The sequence below is a fragment of the Sorghum bicolor genome, chromosome 2 (genome assembly GCF_000003195.3).
Source record: "Sorghum bicolor cultivar BTx623 chromosome 2, Sorghum_bicolor_NCBIv3, whole genome shotgun sequence".
Lineage (NCBI taxonomy): Eukaryota > Viridiplantae > Streptophyta > Magnoliopsida > Poales > Poaceae > Sorghum > Sorghum bicolor.
The window spans coordinates 75,759,184-75,776,027 of NC_012871.2; the positions used below are offsets into that span (position 1 = coordinate 75,759,184).

The 16,844-nt window shown below is 44.0% G+C and overlaps 3 protein-coding genes across 5 annotated transcripts; 1 reads left to right on the plus strand and 2 right to left on the minus strand.

The window, feature by feature from the left end:
• Positions 1,782-6,487, plus strand: LOC8074412 (probable serine/threonine-protein kinase At1g54610). Its single transcript, XM_021453169.1, has 7 exons — positions 1,782-2,351; positions 2,469-2,753; positions 2,842-3,159; positions 3,799-4,026; positions 4,959-5,059; positions 5,574-5,691; positions 5,811-6,487. The coding sequence occupies exons 1-7, from the start codon at positions 1,965-1,967 to the stop codon at positions 6,090-6,092; spliced, it is 1,719 nt and encodes a 572-aa protein (XP_021308844.1). The 5' UTR covers positions 1,782-1,964; the 3' UTR covers positions 6,093-6,487.
• Positions 7,306-12,555, minus strand: LOC8078515. Of its 3 annotated transcripts, none has more exons than XM_002463309.2 (11): positions 12,262-12,542; positions 11,782-11,895; positions 11,067-11,215; positions 10,455-10,548; positions 9,897-9,967; positions 9,714-9,820; positions 9,201-9,322; positions 8,794-8,882; positions 8,479-8,538; positions 8,070-8,174; positions 7,306-7,806 (listed from the first exon to the last, which is right to left on the minus strand). In XM_002463309.2, exons 1-11 carry the CDS (start codon positions 12,449-12,451, stop codon positions 7,687-7,689), a joined length of 1,221 nt encoding a protein of 406 aa, XP_002463354.1. In that variant the 5' UTR covers positions 12,452-12,542; the 3' UTR covers positions 7,306-7,686. The 3 variants fall into 3 exon arrangements, with proteins under 3 accessions (XP_002463354.1, XP_021308846.1, XP_021308847.1); XM_021453171.1 differs by having other exon boundaries at positions 7,329-7,806; positions 11,067-11,209; positions 12,262-12,550; XM_021453172.1 differs by lacking the exon at positions 7,306-7,806 and having other exon boundaries at positions 8,159-8,277; positions 12,262-12,555.
• Positions 14,455-16,432, minus strand: LOC8074413 (GDSL esterase/lipase At2g23540). Its single transcript, XM_002463310.2, has 3 exons — positions 15,328-16,432; positions 14,957-15,212; positions 14,455-14,847 (listed from the first exon to the last, which is right to left on the minus strand). The coding sequence occupies exons 1-3, from the start codon at positions 15,973-15,975 to the stop codon at positions 14,624-14,626; spliced, it is 1,128 nt and encodes a 375-aa protein (XP_002463355.1). The 5' UTR covers positions 15,976-16,432; the 3' UTR covers positions 14,455-14,623.

Consider the following 16,844-nt stretch of genomic DNA (forward strand, 5'->3'; position numbering starts at 1 on the left):
TTTCAGTCTTTCACAGATGGATACTGGTGACTGATGAAAGAACATGGTGAGTTGGTGACCTTCTGCTACTCGTCGTTTTCTCTTGGATCTTTCTGGCAACTAGTAGCCACAGGGCGCTAGTATATAGTACATGTTTTTTTTTTGTTGTCGAGTCAATTCGCATCCTCTTTTTCGTTGTCGTCAATAAACAATCTTGTCTCGAGAGCGACTGTTGCGTGTCAAAGGGAGATTAGCATTGCTTTCAGGCTTTCATTCAGCTAGATAGCTCTCCTGCATGATTCACCAAGAAATGATGACAGACAGCAGAGTAACACAACATAAGGAAGATGGTGAAATTCTTTCTTTTACGTGGAAAAGGGCTTTGATCCCAGTTTTCTGTTGAAAAGAGGCCGGGCAAGTGTATGATTGAAAGCACATACATACATACATAACCTGACCCTGCTTGTTATTGCCCTTTTGTTTGTTCCCTTTTGCAGTTTGATAATCCATCCCATGCATGCAAAATAATGCATTATAGGCACCCTGTCTGCTTGTGTCTCCTTCCCCAAGAGACAAAAAACCCAAGGGCCCTCCAGTGCCTGCCCCTCAGCTTTTATTCTTTTCATGGCTGTGGTCACATCCCTAGGGAAATATAATATAAAGAAAACATCTCTCAAGAACCAGCATGCATATATTAGAAAGAAAAGAAAAAAAAAGCGTGCACAAAAGCTACCAAAACAAATCATCACTTCCTCTGGATAAGCAAAACGTCATACGAAAAAATAGCACTTGTTTTCCTAGATGCTCAAACAGCATACAAGCTCCTTTTTTCCTCTCAACTTTGAATTTGTTTACCATACATTTATACTCCCTGAATACTTGACAGTCGGAGCTTCTTATAATTACCAAACGCCGAACCGAGGTGATATATAATCAGTCTCGAGATTGTAACTAATGCCTCTTGCAACTAACAATGTAGTAATTCCCTAATTTGCTAGGATAGCAGGCCCACAAAAGCAATATATTTTCAGGTGGGGATCCTTTTTCCTCTAGCATCTTAACAACAAGTACTACTACATAGGATTACACTTCAGTGTATGAGTAATTAAATATTGCTTTCTCTATTCTAAATTATAAGTCGATTTAACCTTTTTTATTCATCTATTTTATTATGTATCTTTACATATTATTTATCTAGATATATAGTAAAATAGATATACCAAAAAAAAAGTAAAAGTGACTTATAATTTGGAATATCGAGAGTAAGAACAAATACATTTACACTTCTCTTTTAGTTATTTACTCCCTCTGACCCGTAAATAAATGTATTTCTTTGACTGATACGATTCATGTTTGACCATTTGTCTTATTCAAAAAATATGTATGATTGAAAGCATTTATTAAATTTGTGGGACAACGGGAGTAGACAATAAGTAATTTTATAATTATCTGACTATGGAAAAATATAAAATCTCTTATCATTAATTTTTTAATAATTATACTAGTTAGCTGTTTAGTATTATTATTGTTTTAAAATCCAGCCACCTAGAAAATAGCAAGTCCCATAAATTAATTTTCAGTTTCTGCTCCCTGCTACTAGTAAATTACCATCCTGTCCTTGGTGAATTTGTGCGTAATCCTCCTCCTACGGTCCTACCGGCGTAGGCACATCGAAGCGGAAGAGGACAGCATGTGGTGCAGACCCGTCAGAGTCAAAGCGTTCCGTTCCACTGGCCACCAGCCCCGTGCCCGTGCCGTTCTCTCACTCGCCCCCCCCCCCCCCCCCCCCCCCCCAAGCTTTACTTTACTCGCCCCCACCACCACCACCTCCAACCCCGCCTTCCGCTTCCCACCCGCCCGCCTGCCTCCCCGCGCCGCCGCCTCCGGATCGCGGCCTCCCTCCCTCTCCCTCCTGCGCCGAAGCTTCGCGCGCCAGTCCCGGCCCATGCCCGGCCGCCGGTGACCAGCGCCCCCACCGGCCGGCCATGGGCTGCGTGCACGGCCGCCCCACCACCTCCAGTCCCGCTCCCGCCGCCACCTCCTCCCGCCGCCGGGACCATCCCACGGTCACCCAGCCGCAGCAGGAAGGGGTCGATTCCTCCGACGCCGCCACCGCCGCCGCCGCCGCGGCGCCGGAGCAGCAGGCGGCCGAGAAGCCCGAGAAGGTCAAGCGGGAGCGGCGGTCGCGGTCGTCGCGCTCCGCAGCGGCGGCGGCGGCGCACGCCGAGGTGCGCCTGGGCGGGAGCTTCGCCAACAAGGCGCGCGGCGAGCAGGTCGCCGCCGGCTGGCCCGCCTGGCTCTCCGCCGTCGCCGGCGAGGCCATCGATGGCTGGACCCCGCGCCGCGCCGACTCCTTCGAGAAGATCGACAAGGTGCGCCCTTTCCTCCGCCTCCCTACCTCCGTGATCCGTGTAGCGCGAACGCCGAGGTGAAATTTTTTTGCATTTTTTTAATCTCTCCCTCACCCTGTCCCCCTCCCTCGCTCTCAGATCGGCCAGGGCACGTACAGCAATGTGTACAAAGCGCGGGACTCGATCAGCGGCAAGATCGTGGCGCTCAAGAAGGTGCGCTTCGACAACCTGGAGCCCGAGAGCGTGCGGTTCATGGCGCGCGAGATCCTCATCCTGCGCCGCCTCGACCACCCCAATGTCATCAAGCTCGACGGGCTCGTCACCTCCCGCATGTCCTGCAGCCTCTACCTCGTCTTCGACTACATGGTCCACGACCTCGCCGGCCTCGCCGCCAGCCCCGACATCAAGTTCACGCTGCCCCAGGTTGAGATCCCATTCCGCTGACAGCCTGACACAGCCTCGCGCTCAATTATGTGAAATGCGACTGATTGAGGTGTTTATACGGGGGCAGGTCAAGTGCTATGTGCATCAGCTCTTGTCAGGGCTCGAGCACTGCCACAACCGGGGAGTGCTACATCGCGACATCAAGGGGTCGAATCTGCTTTTGGACAACAATGGTGTGCTGAAGATTGGTGATTTCGGTCTGGCGTCCTTCTTCGACCCCAACCATAAACAGCCAATGACGAGTCGGGTGGTGACACTATGGTACCGCCCTCCAGAGTTGCTGCTGGGTGCGACCGATTATGGAGTTGGCATTGACTTGTGGAGTGCAGGATGTATACTGGCTGAATTGCTGGCTGGAAAACCTATTATGCCTGGACGGACTGAGGTTAGCTACTGAATGCTTCACTGTTGCATTATATTGTCCCTGAAATACCGTATGGCTATTGGCACTCGCTAAGTTGCCATTTAAACGATTCTGTTTACCAAGTCTGAAATTTTCATTACCAAGAGAATTGTAGTGTATTATTTAGTTGTGATCATGCTGCAGTAGTGCACTACTTCTCATGTGGAGGCAAGCCTCCAAATTTTCAATTTCTTACCCAAGCTATATTAGTTTTGTTATCTTGTTAGATAATAGAGCAATAGCAAAATCATATAAAAAATGACATTTTTTATGATTAAAAAGGACATGTTTTCATCAGGGTTAATTGTTTTACTATAAATGTGCTTTCTTGATAATGCAGACCTGTACCTGATTCATTGGAATAAAGAACCATATCAATCATTTGAAAATCTTTATCTTCTTAGTGTCTCTTGGCACCTTTGTTACACGGTAGACCCTGAATCACATGTTTTTCTTCAGAGCTCTGATGCTGAATTATTGTCCACACCAAACAATTCAATGAAATAATTTGGAAATGCAACAGACAGTTTAATGATGGTCATATGTTCAGTCACAATTTTGATTTTCATCCATTGCTTTCCATGATATTTCCTTTTTTTTGATCGGGTGTATGTCTTTCAGGTGGAACAGCTGCATAAAATTTTTAAACTATGTGGCTCTCCGACGGAAGAATATTGGAAAAAATCAAAGTTGCCTCATGCAACTATATTTAAGCCTCAACAGCCATACAAAAGGCGAATAGCGGATACATTCAAAGATTTCCCTCAAACAGCAATTCGATTGATCGAGACCCTACTTGCAATTGATCCAGCTGATCGGTTAACAGCAACTTCTGCATTAAACAGTGATGTAAGTTGCTTCAGTTGTTATCATTCTGTTATTATTTTCTTTACTAGATAAAATAAGACTTTGCTTTTATGAATTAATTACCTTCCCTGATTTTATTAACGACAGCATACTAGTTCACCAGGAATATTAGCACCCAATGGTTGATGGTAGTAACCACTTTCATTTCTCAAAATTTAGTTTCAGAAGAGATTATATAGAAGCTAGTTTAATGCTTCATGTTAGTCCTTGAAAAAAATGTTCCTTTTTCCAGATTTTTATAGGGTTATCGATAGTTCAATTTTTACTCGACATAGAAGTATATGATTTGTTGACCACTTTGGAACGGATTGTAGACAAGCTAGTTAACATGTCATTACTCTATGTTAGTCCTTGAAAAAAAAGGTGTTCATTGTTTCCAGATTTCTAGAGGGCAACAATATTCAATTTTTATGGCACATGGAAGTGTAATGACTTTAGCCACAACAACTTAAAAGTGTTACCTATGTATTGATCAAGATATTTCTGTTTAGTTAAACCACTTTGATTCTTAAAATTTAAGTTTAGACTTATGAAGGCTATGGATCGGACAGGAAGAGAGAGCGAGAGCGAGAGGTAAACGGAGCGAGAGCCCCCCTTTCCCCTCTCCACCTGGGAGAGGAGGTTCTCTTTGTGCCCCTTGGTTGTGTTATTATTTACAAAAATGCCATTAAAGGCTACAAAGGGTCTCCAAACATTATTTTGTAATCCCTAGCCCATGTAATTGGGCCTGAAACGCGATAGTGGGGGTTGCCAACATGTAATACATCCCGAACACCTTGGTACCCGAGTCCAAATGTTATTCCTTTTAAATACAATATTACTGGTCTTATTTGAATGTATGTCTGTAATTTATGCATTGTTACTGTGAACAATTCTTTTCAAAAGCAAGACCCTTACTTTCACTATACATGCAGTTCTTTGCAACAGAGCCTTATGCGTGTGAACCATCAAGTCTGCCCCAATACCCGCCAAGCAAAGAAATGGATGCGAAACGAAGAGATGAAGAAGCTAGACGGTTTGTTGCCCTAACACCCACAAAATTCCATCTATGTTTTCCATTTGTTGTTCTGGATCTCTATATTGTCATCTATGCAAAAGAATGTGTGATGATGTGAAATCTGTAGTTGATACTTTCTTCCATGGGTGATAAAACTTGGGTCAACAGTGCTCATGCTGATGACCGGAAGACAAAATATGACAAAAATGTGTTCAGCTTAGGAAAATTTTATTTCTTGTCTTGAAAGTAACTTTGGCCCACTGCTAGGACATGTACTGATCTAGGAGTATACTAAAGTGGGAGTCTTGGCTGTCGTGCCAAGATTCCAGGATTTCTGGGAACTTGTTGAGAATAATGCTTGGACATCATCATATGGAGTACTGGTTACACATCATGATGAGTCATGAAACAATTTGTCTCCCGTCTTTTCTGTTGTATATTGTCCTTGTTAGATGCAGTTGTCTTACCACACTTTATATTAGCATTCTGGTTGCTCTTTGGCTGACTGGCTTAATTATTGGATGGACAACAGCTTAAGGGCTGCTGGTGGTAGAGCTAACGGAGACGGAACGAGGAAGACAAGGACACGGGATCGGCCTAGGGCTGTTCCAGCTCCAGAGGCAAACGCCGAACTGCAAGCAAATATTGATGTATGTTAATTCTTTGTTTATTGGCATGAACTTGTTTGCATATGCTATGTTGCATGGCATCTGGAAGGGCCAAATTTAGTTTCTTGGGCTAACACAATTCTTTTTTCCCCCCTCTACAGAAAAGAAGGTTAATAACTCATGCAAATGCGAAGAGCAAGAGTGAAAAGTTCCCTCCACCGCACCAGGATGGTGCGCTTGGATTTCCCTTGGGCTGTTCGAATCACATGGAACCTTCATTTGAGCCCCCAGACCCTTCTTCCTTCAGCACTGTATTTCCTTTCGATAAAAGCACAGTGCCTACCTGGTCCGGACCATTGGCGGACTCTGCAGCTGGCAACCAAAAGCGGAAACACAAGTCTGGCCGCTCCTCAAAACAACCAGCAACCGCCCGTGCTAGATGATACATCATGTCATGCTTAGGGCAAATCAAGTCTTCAATACCCCCAAAAAACAAAAATACTTCGCAGTGGTTCCAACAAACTGGGTTAATCTGATTTGGAATCAAGAGCTACAACAATGAATTGTTTTTTTCTCAGATCCATTCATGTATGGATTTTTTCCAAACATCGGTCAATGTATAGGCTGGAGAGGGAGCTGGATTAGTCAATTATGTACATTAGGTTCTCTTTTCCATTCTTACAAGCAGCAACATGTCATGTTAGATTAATTAATTTGAGTGAGGAATGGAACTGTTAGGTCAACTTAGCAAGTCATCACTCTACATAGATTACTTCCAATCAATTGAATATTTTTTACCTGTTATTTTGTCAATAAGTTACATTATCTGTTTTTCCTTTATTACATTTTACAAGATCTTCAAACAGAATCAAAAGCGTAGTAAAATTCAAATGCCTTCCGCTTTTATGCTCCTCCAGATCTGGCACTTGACAAGTTCCATGCCAGAAACTCTAGTAATCTTTGTGCTACTAGCGTGGCCGAAGGTTGTATGTATCACTCGAGTCTCCTGATATGGAGATTGAACTTTTCGCAGATTTCTTCCAGCAGGACGCCGTTTGTTTGGATTAAATAAATTATTTGGATTAGGCGAATTCCTTGGGGGCGCACGAAGTCCGGGTCGATCCTGCTGTCCACTTCGTCCTGCAGCTCGTGGAAGACCCAGGAGCCAGGAGTTGCTGCCAAGGCTTCCGTCACCCTCTGAGGTCTGAGCTGTATGGATCACACTTCACACCACACGCCATGTCTCCTGGACCAGGGAAGCTCGGTCAGATCTGTACCGCTATATGACAGTTACACAGTGCTTAGTTGCAAAGCACACATGAACTAGTTTCAATTAAAAAAACACACACAAATGAAATGAAAAAGGGTAGGACAATTTGGTCAATTTGTGTACTAGTCATTTGGCCAAGTGGGAATTATGTTTAAAAAAATTGACTTGTTGGGAAGCGATAATTACATTTTGTTTTTAGAACAGTGGAGTAAATAACTATCTATTATCCCTATGATATTAGTCCGTCTTTTTGGATCCTAATTAAATTATGTCAGATCTGAGTGGCCGGCCGGCCGGACTGCCGTGCATGCCCGTCAGGCAACGCACAACCATAGCCTTGCACCGCACAGGCGTTGGTTTGGTTCTACTACTACTGACAACTGCACTGATGAATATCACCTCAAGTATGTATTGTTGTTTGATACGTACAAATTCAAAGCAATCAGTGCGGTAACAACACAATGCCAGGATACCACGGCATTTCCTTCTTAGAACAAATAAAAACATGCTATTATCTATCAAAAATCCTCAACGGTCAACGCACAACAGAAACAGGGCATACACATGTTATTCTCTCCACTCCAGAAGCTGAGCGAGCGCTACAACTACAGTTACCAATCAAACAAATGGGATCTAAATGGCTGCACGCTCAATATGCGCTGCCTGCCTTCCGGCCTGCATCAGTGCCAAAATGCATGTTGTTCCTCAAGACTCTAAGACTGTTCCAGTTGTAACATCATCTGGAGAGCCGTGTGCGTCTTCTTTTGCTACGCCACTTGGAGCTGTGGGGTGGGGAGCTTGTCCAGATCCACAGGGATGTCGAGGCCGAACTTTGTCAAGCAGTCCACCATCGTAGGGATGTCCTTGATCAAAGCTTCCTCCAATGTCTGATAGATGCAGAGATATTTTGTTACTGGACAGGTCCGTATATAACAAACATAGATACGAGGAATACGGAGTGCAGCAGTATTGATTCTTGAAAAGCAGCATAAGTTGCTCAACATAATAAATAATGAAAAGGCACTCCCCAGACAATTTAGTACCACGACGTAGTGCCACAAGAATGTGTACTTCTGCAGGGCTGGGGAATACAAGACTAACGAATGCCTAATTGTGGAGGAATCGAACCAAAGATGATCAAGTATCTCACCTTCCTATTATCTTTCTTCTGCCTTTTTACCACCTCTGTAGGCCATTCAGCAATAAGTTTCTCGAGTTCATCTTTCACAAATGGTTTCTTCTGATCAGGCAAATGCTGTGCCCAACCATAAATTTTCATCAGGTGAACACGCCAAATCGCCAATTCAAGGTTTTATATGTAAAAATCATCTCTATCAAACTATTTTAGCTTAAGGACTCTGTAAAATAGTGAAATACTGAAATGTATTATTTTAACATTCAAAATAGCTTGAGATTGAAATGCTTAACGCAGCAGGATACTCAGATTAAGGGGAAAAACATTTGTTATCCAGAAATATATTTGAATATGTTGCTGGCATGAAGAAAATCTAGTATTTTAGTAATACAGGTCTCATGGCAATAATAATCCTGTGCCAAACCTTGTAAAGGAGTTTAATCATGGCAGCGGCATTTTCTGGATTCCGATCAAGCAGAGACCCCTACAACAAGACAAATAACAAGCCTGAGAACAGAAATCTGAAGCAGTGGACACAAACTGAATAAATCACCAACAAAAGGCAAGTGCTAAGTACGTTATGCTACAGAATCATTTAATGTACTATTGCAACTTAACATGGCACGTTGAAGAACAGATTTAGATCGGTCAGTTCAATTTGACACAAAATAAAACAAAAGGAAGAAATACTGTAATTTATTGCTTCTTGTGTAATAATGTCCATTCCAGGAACAATTACCTTTGCACATGCAAAACCTGATGCAAGGGTATAATGTTTGACAGACCTGCCTCTTAGACTATTAATGTTCCAAATAGATTGAGAATCCCCTGCAGAAAAATGGTTTAATACATTAATGGCAATGTTATAGGGAAACTAAGATTTAACTACCAAACAAAAAAACTACTATTTGTCTATTTCATAAATGAAATTAACATCACAATCCGCCTGGATTTCATCATGCAGGTAAGTAGGTAACTGCCCCTGGTATGAACCCATACCACTTGAAACAAGCAATGAAAGATGTTCAGTTCATCCATAACTGTTTTGGCTGCAGTTGCAATAGCAATGCACCTCCAATGCTGGCTTTAGGTTTAGGCCAGCTGTCATATTTAGCTGAGATCAGTAAGAAGAACCAAACTGCTTACCAACTTTGGCAGCAAAGTCCATCCAAATGTCAAACGCAGCACGGTGCAGTTTGACACCTGCCTTAATAAATCTCTCCCCGTATTTTGAGAGTAAATCCCATCTATCAGCATTATAGCAGATGCTGCACAAGACAATATAAATCCATGAAATCAATAATTGAAAGGAGCATGAAATCTTGAAAGGAAATAACGAGTCAAGGAAAAATAAAATATAAATCAACCGCAACAAATTCTGGAGGTTACCATTTTTTGCTAAATTCACATAATTACTAATTAGACATATCACAGACATGTTGACTTGTTGAATAAGATACCTAATTAGCGTATCATAATAATATTTCGAAGAATTTATTTTGTTACAAGGCTAATATGAATCCGAACTATATTGTAAAAAGATAGGACTAATATGATGCAATTAAACATTGAAATCAATTTTATAGAGGCTAGGTCATGGTGTACAGTAATATGAAAACAACGAATGAAAATAACAAGTGAGAACAGATAATGACATACCTGAAGACTATATCAGCTGTGCCTGGTTGCAGCGGTAAGGAATTTCTCGATAGGACATGAATTACGTTTTCCATTAGTTTGGTGTCATTTTGCTCTTTAGCATGTTGCTGCAAAAGGAGAGAATCATAACCAAGTAACTAGGAAAAATGGATACCAAAAGACTTTTTCTCTTGAACAGAATACCAGTAGATAATGAGCAGAACCAATCGTTGGTGTTATTCCATAGACATTATGCGTCCATAAAGCCTTCAACCCTGCATTCATCACTTACCTTAAGCAAACTGAATTGCTGAGTTGTTTTTGTCATGATTTTTTTTTTGGTGGTGGTGGGAGGGGGGGGGGGGGGTTCTAATTAAGTAATAGCTATTAGAGTACATGAAACTGAGAAGTGACATGACATCAAAGTTAATGCCTTTATGAACCAGAATAGATGTCATATATCCTTCAGCATTTCAACCTTATCTAATATTATCATCTTAAAAAATGAACTTGATAATTCATGCTAAGATTATTAGAACAAGCAATATCTTCAATATATCATATCATTAGCAGAAAAAAAAAATAGATGCAGCATTCTTTTCATTAAGATGCAAGGCACAAGTTTCTCTCAGGAAATCCTAAATCTGTACATACAAAATCCATTAGAAACCAGATTCAACAGAAATGGTTAAAAGCTGGAAATATACACTCGGCCTGTATCAGATAAAAAAAAGACTCGTTGGTGTTTAAAAGGGACTCTACCATACTCGATGGCGCCTGCACGAGCACAAGCCTCAGTTACTTTCCTGCAGAGATTCTCATTGAAATTTGCACTGATGCGAAGATTTGATAGTCTCTGGATCAATAATAAGTGTCAATTTAAGGTAGCGTATAGTAACAGAACAAAATTTAGGAGAGAAAGAACATACGTGCTCATCATGTCCAGATTCCAGAGAACAACAATTGCATTGAAAGAAAGCTACTACCTACTAAGTCCTAAGTACAAGGGATAAAAAGGACAGGCATAGAAACCTTTTATCTTTCTTATCCTGCGTCACCAATCTAAAAGGATCTTGATAATTCAGTCAACATCACAATTCCTGACCACATACCCTTATTCCATACGTGTGTTGAAATTTATCAATAGGGCTAAATGTAATAGAAACTATGTTAACTCAGCTGAATGAACACTTCTTTGCAAATAAATAAAGAAAATAACTCTAGAGATCAAGATTAGATATGTGTAGCCATCACCACAAGAGTGATGATGGTACCAACAAATTCGCATATGCACTCATAATTGGTACTGTAACTTGGTAGACAAAATATACAATGAACCATTCTACATGTATGAGGAATATGGAAGAGACTTACAAATACTCTGAGTTTCTGCAAAATTTGAAAAAGAAGTTTGATGTCCTCCTTATTGGAGCAGCTATCGATCATTGACCACAACCATGCATTTGGAGGCATGGTCTTAGCTTCAACAGATTTCAACATTTTCTGGTACATCTCCTCTGCAGCTTCCGTGGTGAACCATGACATGGACAAATGGCAGTATCGAACTTCAGGAAATCCATTTTATGAATAATTATAGAAATCATGCAGAAAAATGTACATGAAAATAAATACATAATCAAAATTGAACAGAATATCTCAAAGACTTAATAACTCTGTATTTGTTGGATTTATCTGCAGAATGTAACTTTACACAAATAAATACATCTCTAGAAACAAAAACAAAATGTCACTTCATGGAACTAGCAAGAGCCAACTGAGGCAAATTAGCAGATCATACATAAACTTCAATTAGCATTAGGTTCAGAAAAAAAACTCTACATTTCTGGATTACAATAATATATTACTGCTTGAGAAAATCTATGATTCAAAGATATTACAAAGACAACCAGAAAGATGGTAAAGTAAATTGATAAGTCTACATCGAAACGTCAAGTTAGCAAATGGTTGCTGGTTTGATAATTCCTATGCAAGGATCCTTTTGTTGCTAACTTAGCAATGGCATGGAAAAGCTGCTACTTATCTCGATAGTGGACCTTCTTTGAATAAACTGAATAAGTTAATAGATAACCTGTAGGATGGTCCATGTCACTTGCTTCAGTTGAGAAGTGTGTTGTTGTTATGTGATAGTGTACTGATTTTTCACTCAAGCATTGAGAAGCTATGGTCGGCGATAGGAGATTACCTAAATTAATAAAAACAATGATTAGTCAGCATGGTTTAATCAATCAAAACTACACTAATCAATGATGGACCAAGAAATTGGTCATTAGTGAAACATTTCACTGCAATAGCTAAAGTCACTCAAAGGTCAGTTAGTTCAGAATTCAGATGCTTTGCAGCAGGGTTCCAAAAAGCGGCACTAAGCACACGCTTCAGCGCGCTTCAGCGCTAAGCGGATGGTTAGCGCTTCGCTATGGCCATAAGCGCTCCCAAAGCGGCGAGCAGCGGCTGCTGGCTCGCGCTACCCGCCGGCGGCGCGCGGCGCAGCCGCAGGGGCCGTGCGCCGTCGACGTCCAGCGGAGGCGGGAGGGGAGAGGGAGGTGCGTACGCAGGGTCACCGGCCGGTGGGCGGACGACGGAGGCGAGGGCGCGAGGCGACTGGCGAGAGGCGGGAGGAGGAGCCGCCGAGCCTGGGACTGCCCCGCCATCGCTGAGAGCCCGAGCCTGAGTGCCGCCTCCGTCGCCTTCATGCCGAGCGCGAGTGGGGGACGGAGCAGAAGATGGAGCATCGCCTTCATGCCGAGCGCGAGTAGGGGGCGGAGCAGAAGATGGAGCGCCGGCGCTGCGAGGAAACGGCGGCGGTTGTCAGGCGGTGTGCCTTAGTGCTAGGGTAAAAGACTATGCGGCGGTGCGTGGGCTTTTTTAGATGGGCTAGTAAATAAAAGCCCATACCGTCTTTTTTTTCATTTATTTTTTCCGTCTTACATACTTTGATAAATTAGCACGTAATCTATATTTATATATCTACAATAACATATTTATCTGCGATTTCATGAATCTATATTAATCTTCATTATCCTATATTTGATCCTCATGTATTTGTAATTAAAAGTTCTTGCTCCATTAGAAAACATTTGATTTTAACTTAGACTAATGTCCATTAGGCTTCGTAGCCTCTTGCCACGGTTCCGCAACGGACATATAGCTTGAGAATTGGAGATCTAGGGAAAGAAGAAGCAGGAATGATGAACAATAGAGATAGATTTCTTTGAGATTTTAGGGTTTTAGTTCTTCTTTACAAGACACAACAGCCTCAGGCATTATATACCATCCTCATTCCTATCGTATATAACGCTCGTTAACTCACTGTCAACTCACACCACTATGTCTTAGCTGTCACCATTACCCTACCTTGAACAATGTCATTTGCTCTGTTGCCAAATATGCAATAGTACTCCTCGTCCTTCTTACCCTCTTCTTCATGGCCTTGGCTTTGCCCCTCCCTCAAAAAGCTGCTTGTCCTCGAGCACTAGTGGATGAAAATCGCCGCTAGAGATCATAAGCTTTCTCCCACGCCATCAAGGTTGGTGAGTGATCAGACCACTACATCTAAATTTGTGACACTGAAAAAGCCTCTTTCTACACCATATGTGAATCTAGAAAATGGATGGATGGCCTGGACAATTATGTAAGGATCATCTGGAACCAAAGTGATATCATAATCCAGTAGCAGCAACGCGAGCGTCCGACACTAGCGTCTGGATCAGACTTTCGGGCGCTAGCAGTTCCGTTTATTGTCATATTTTTCTGTTTGGCTTAAGGTGCTGGGTTGAAATAAGTGGATCAAATCCCTTTTTAATGAGAATGAAGCCGATGCTTCTTTCCATTATTAAAAAAATGTGTAAATCCAAAACATATAATCTCCGCAATTAAGTAGAAGCTATAAACAAGACTAATAGAGGTTGAGATTTTCTGTAGTACATGTGTTTGTATGAAGACATTGACAACTTTGTCCCATGTCTAGTCGGTCTGCTTTTTTTTAGCACCAAGGACTCGAAGTTTGCAGTAAGGGGGAGGTAATAAGAGTTAGTAAGTAGAGCAACTCCAACAGTTTGTTAGAAGTACTTGGCATCTTAAGATTTTTACCAAAAACCACAAAAAACAGCCTCCAACAAGTTGGCAAAACTACTTGGCAATTTTATGAGCTTGGCAAAATTCTCCCTTCACTTGGCAAATATGCCAAGTCCTCCATCACTTGGCATCACGTGTATCGCAATTTGCCAACTAGTTTTGCCAACTTGTTGGAGGCTCAATTTTGTGATTTTGGCAAAAAAATCTTAGGATGCCAAGTTTTTTTGCCAAGCCCAAATAGCAAACTGTTGGAGAATGCCTCTTTTTTTCACTTGGCATTTGGTTTTAAGACTTGGCAAAAATATAGATTTACCAATTGAGTTTTAGCAAACTATTGGAGTTGCTCGTTGAGGGGTTCAAAGTGTGAAAAAAAAAAAGAAGGAAGCCCTAGCTCCCTCCCCTAACATAGCCGAGGGGTAGGGTTTCAAAAGGTGATGGGCCCAACACCAATTGATTGTTTTTGGATCAGAGTTGATATCTGCTCTGCTCCTTCTCTGTTATCTGTTCAGGGCGTGCTAGAGGTCTACTGTGTGTGAAAGTTTTTTTTTTTCAATATGCTCTTTTAAGTAGATTTTCGGAGGATTTGGATGTTTGAGTTATATACTTTCTAGAGTTGGTTGATTGTTTTTACTATTTTTTTCTCCGAAACTTTTTTTTATGTCCTTCGATGTCTTTATTAAAAGTTAATTATAGTTTGGCTACAGTACAATATACGTACACTCGAAAATCACATGCTAAATTGATTTCCTCGCACCCAAAAATTACAGATTACATACAACAGTTGCATTGCACGCCGGAAATGCAAAGGCTCGACGTCGACGGCCGGCCAAAAGAAATGATCAGAGTGAGTAGAGCTTCCTGAGGTTGATGGGCGAGATGTACTTGGTGTCGCCGTCGACGATGTACTTGGCGAGCAGCACGTTGGCGGCCTCGCTGGGGTGGTAGGGGTCCCAGAACACGTGCTTGTCCCGGTCGTCGCACAGGCTCGTCGTCGGCCCGCACGGCACCAGCCCGTCGTACGACCCGCCGTTGCCGCAGCACGCCACGCTGGCCGTCTCGAACCCTGCATGTGATGTGATGTGATGGATTCATTCATTCATTCTCCTGTGCTCTGCCTGCTGATGACTCTCTGAAATGCATATGCTCCTCCCCGGCCGGCAGTACATACATACCGTAGTTGGGGTAGTTTGTGATGAGCTCCATGACGAGGTCGTAGACGTTGGCGAGGCAGAACCTGGCGCCGGGGAGGTTGCCGTTGAGCTCGACGATGAGCTCCCTGAGCCGGGCGTTGTACTGCGCCGCCAGCTGGTTGGGCAGCTTCACGCACTCGTCCTCCCCCACCCTGTTGATGGTCTTCTGGTACGGGATGCACCCCAGCGGCCCCACGTTGGCCACCACGAACTTGCGCGCGTCCAGCGTGTGCAGCCTCTGCATCGTCGTCCAATTAATGCAAGCGTCGTTCAGGATCATCATCATCAGGACACGATCGATCTGGCCATTGCCATTGCCATATATGCTTGGTGAACGCAACGCACGCACGTACCGTGAGCTGGTCCCGGAGGTGGAAGATGAGGTCGTCGACGAAGGCGTCAGGCGACTGACGGATCCTGGTGCCAGTAGACAGCACGGGCATGAGGTAGTTGTTGAGGAAGTCGTTAGACCCAACGGTGATGGAGAAGATGGCCTTCTTCCTCAGAAACTCGCGGGCTTTCTCCTTCCCCAGCAGCGCGTCCAGCTGCCGCCGCGTGACGTTGAAGTAGTCCACCTGCAGGTCCATCCCGATCCGGTTCACGAACACCTTCCCCGTGCCGTTCAGGATCCCGCCCCCGCCGGAGGCGTAGTTGACGCCGTTCAGGATCGCGCCGCCGCTCGTGTTGGGAGCCAGGAACGGCGGCGAGTAGTCCGCCTGACCCAGCATCTCGCCGATGATGTCCGCGATCGTCCGCCCGTTGGTGAACCGCCCCGTCGGTGCCCCGCCCGTCGCCGCGAAGTCGATGCCGTTGGGCGTCATGTTGGCCCGGGATAGAGTCGGGATGTAGTTGTTGTTGCCGGCGTCTACGAGTGAGTCCCCGAAGATGAAGGACGCCCCGCCACCGAACTCGTCCACCACCTCCGCTCCTACTACTCCCAACGCCGTGGCGCACACCAGCACCGCCGCCGCCACGGCGGCCATTGCCGCCGCCCGACTCATGCTAGCTTCAATTCTCGACGGGACACTAGCTCCTTGCAGGCTGGGTACTGCAGGAAGCAGGCCTGTGCTGAGCGCGGTATATAGCTAATTAAGCTAGGCAGACAACGATGGGAATGGGAGTAGGTGATCGGACGTACTGAGGCCTCATTCCTAGTTAGAGCTCGAGGTCTCCATGGAAATAGGAGCAAGGACCAAGGAAATCGACAGCTAGTCAGACAGACAGAGAGATGGTTGATGGTTCACTGTGGACGATGGATGACTGAGGGAGTGTGCGGGTGCAGGTGTTTGGTCGTCTGACGGTGGTTGTGGTCTCTAGCTAGTGCTAACATCGATCTAATTAAGTCAGTCAGTCAGTCAGTCAGCTAGATTATTGAGGCCGGGTAGCTAAACCAACAGGGGTCTCCTCACTACGTACTCTCATCAGTCATCGGTATTCACCTGGCCGGCTAGCCTTCGTCCGTCAGTGTAGTCGTGTACCTTGTGTAGCCAAGCAAAGGTAATATAAGGGACGCGAGAGTCAGCAGGGTCGCTGAGATTTGGCGCCCAAAAAACGGCTTCCTGTTCGGGTGGTTAGATAGGTGGCAGTTAGTTTAGGTGGCCTGAAACAACCCAACAGGGGCAGGGCTTCCAGCCCTCCACCTCCACCGGTACGGTGTGTGCTGACTCGTCATGCCTCTGTTTCCTTGGACCCTGTCTGTCTTGAGGCCTCTCGATCGAGAGTACGAGATGCGCCTCGTCATCAGTTTGCGATGGATTGTGGAACCTTTCGGCGGTAAAAAAAAGGGGGGGGGGGGGGGGGGGGGGGACGATTATCACGAGTACCGAAACTACTCTACCACATATAAATTTAGGACAACTTGTTAGATGTT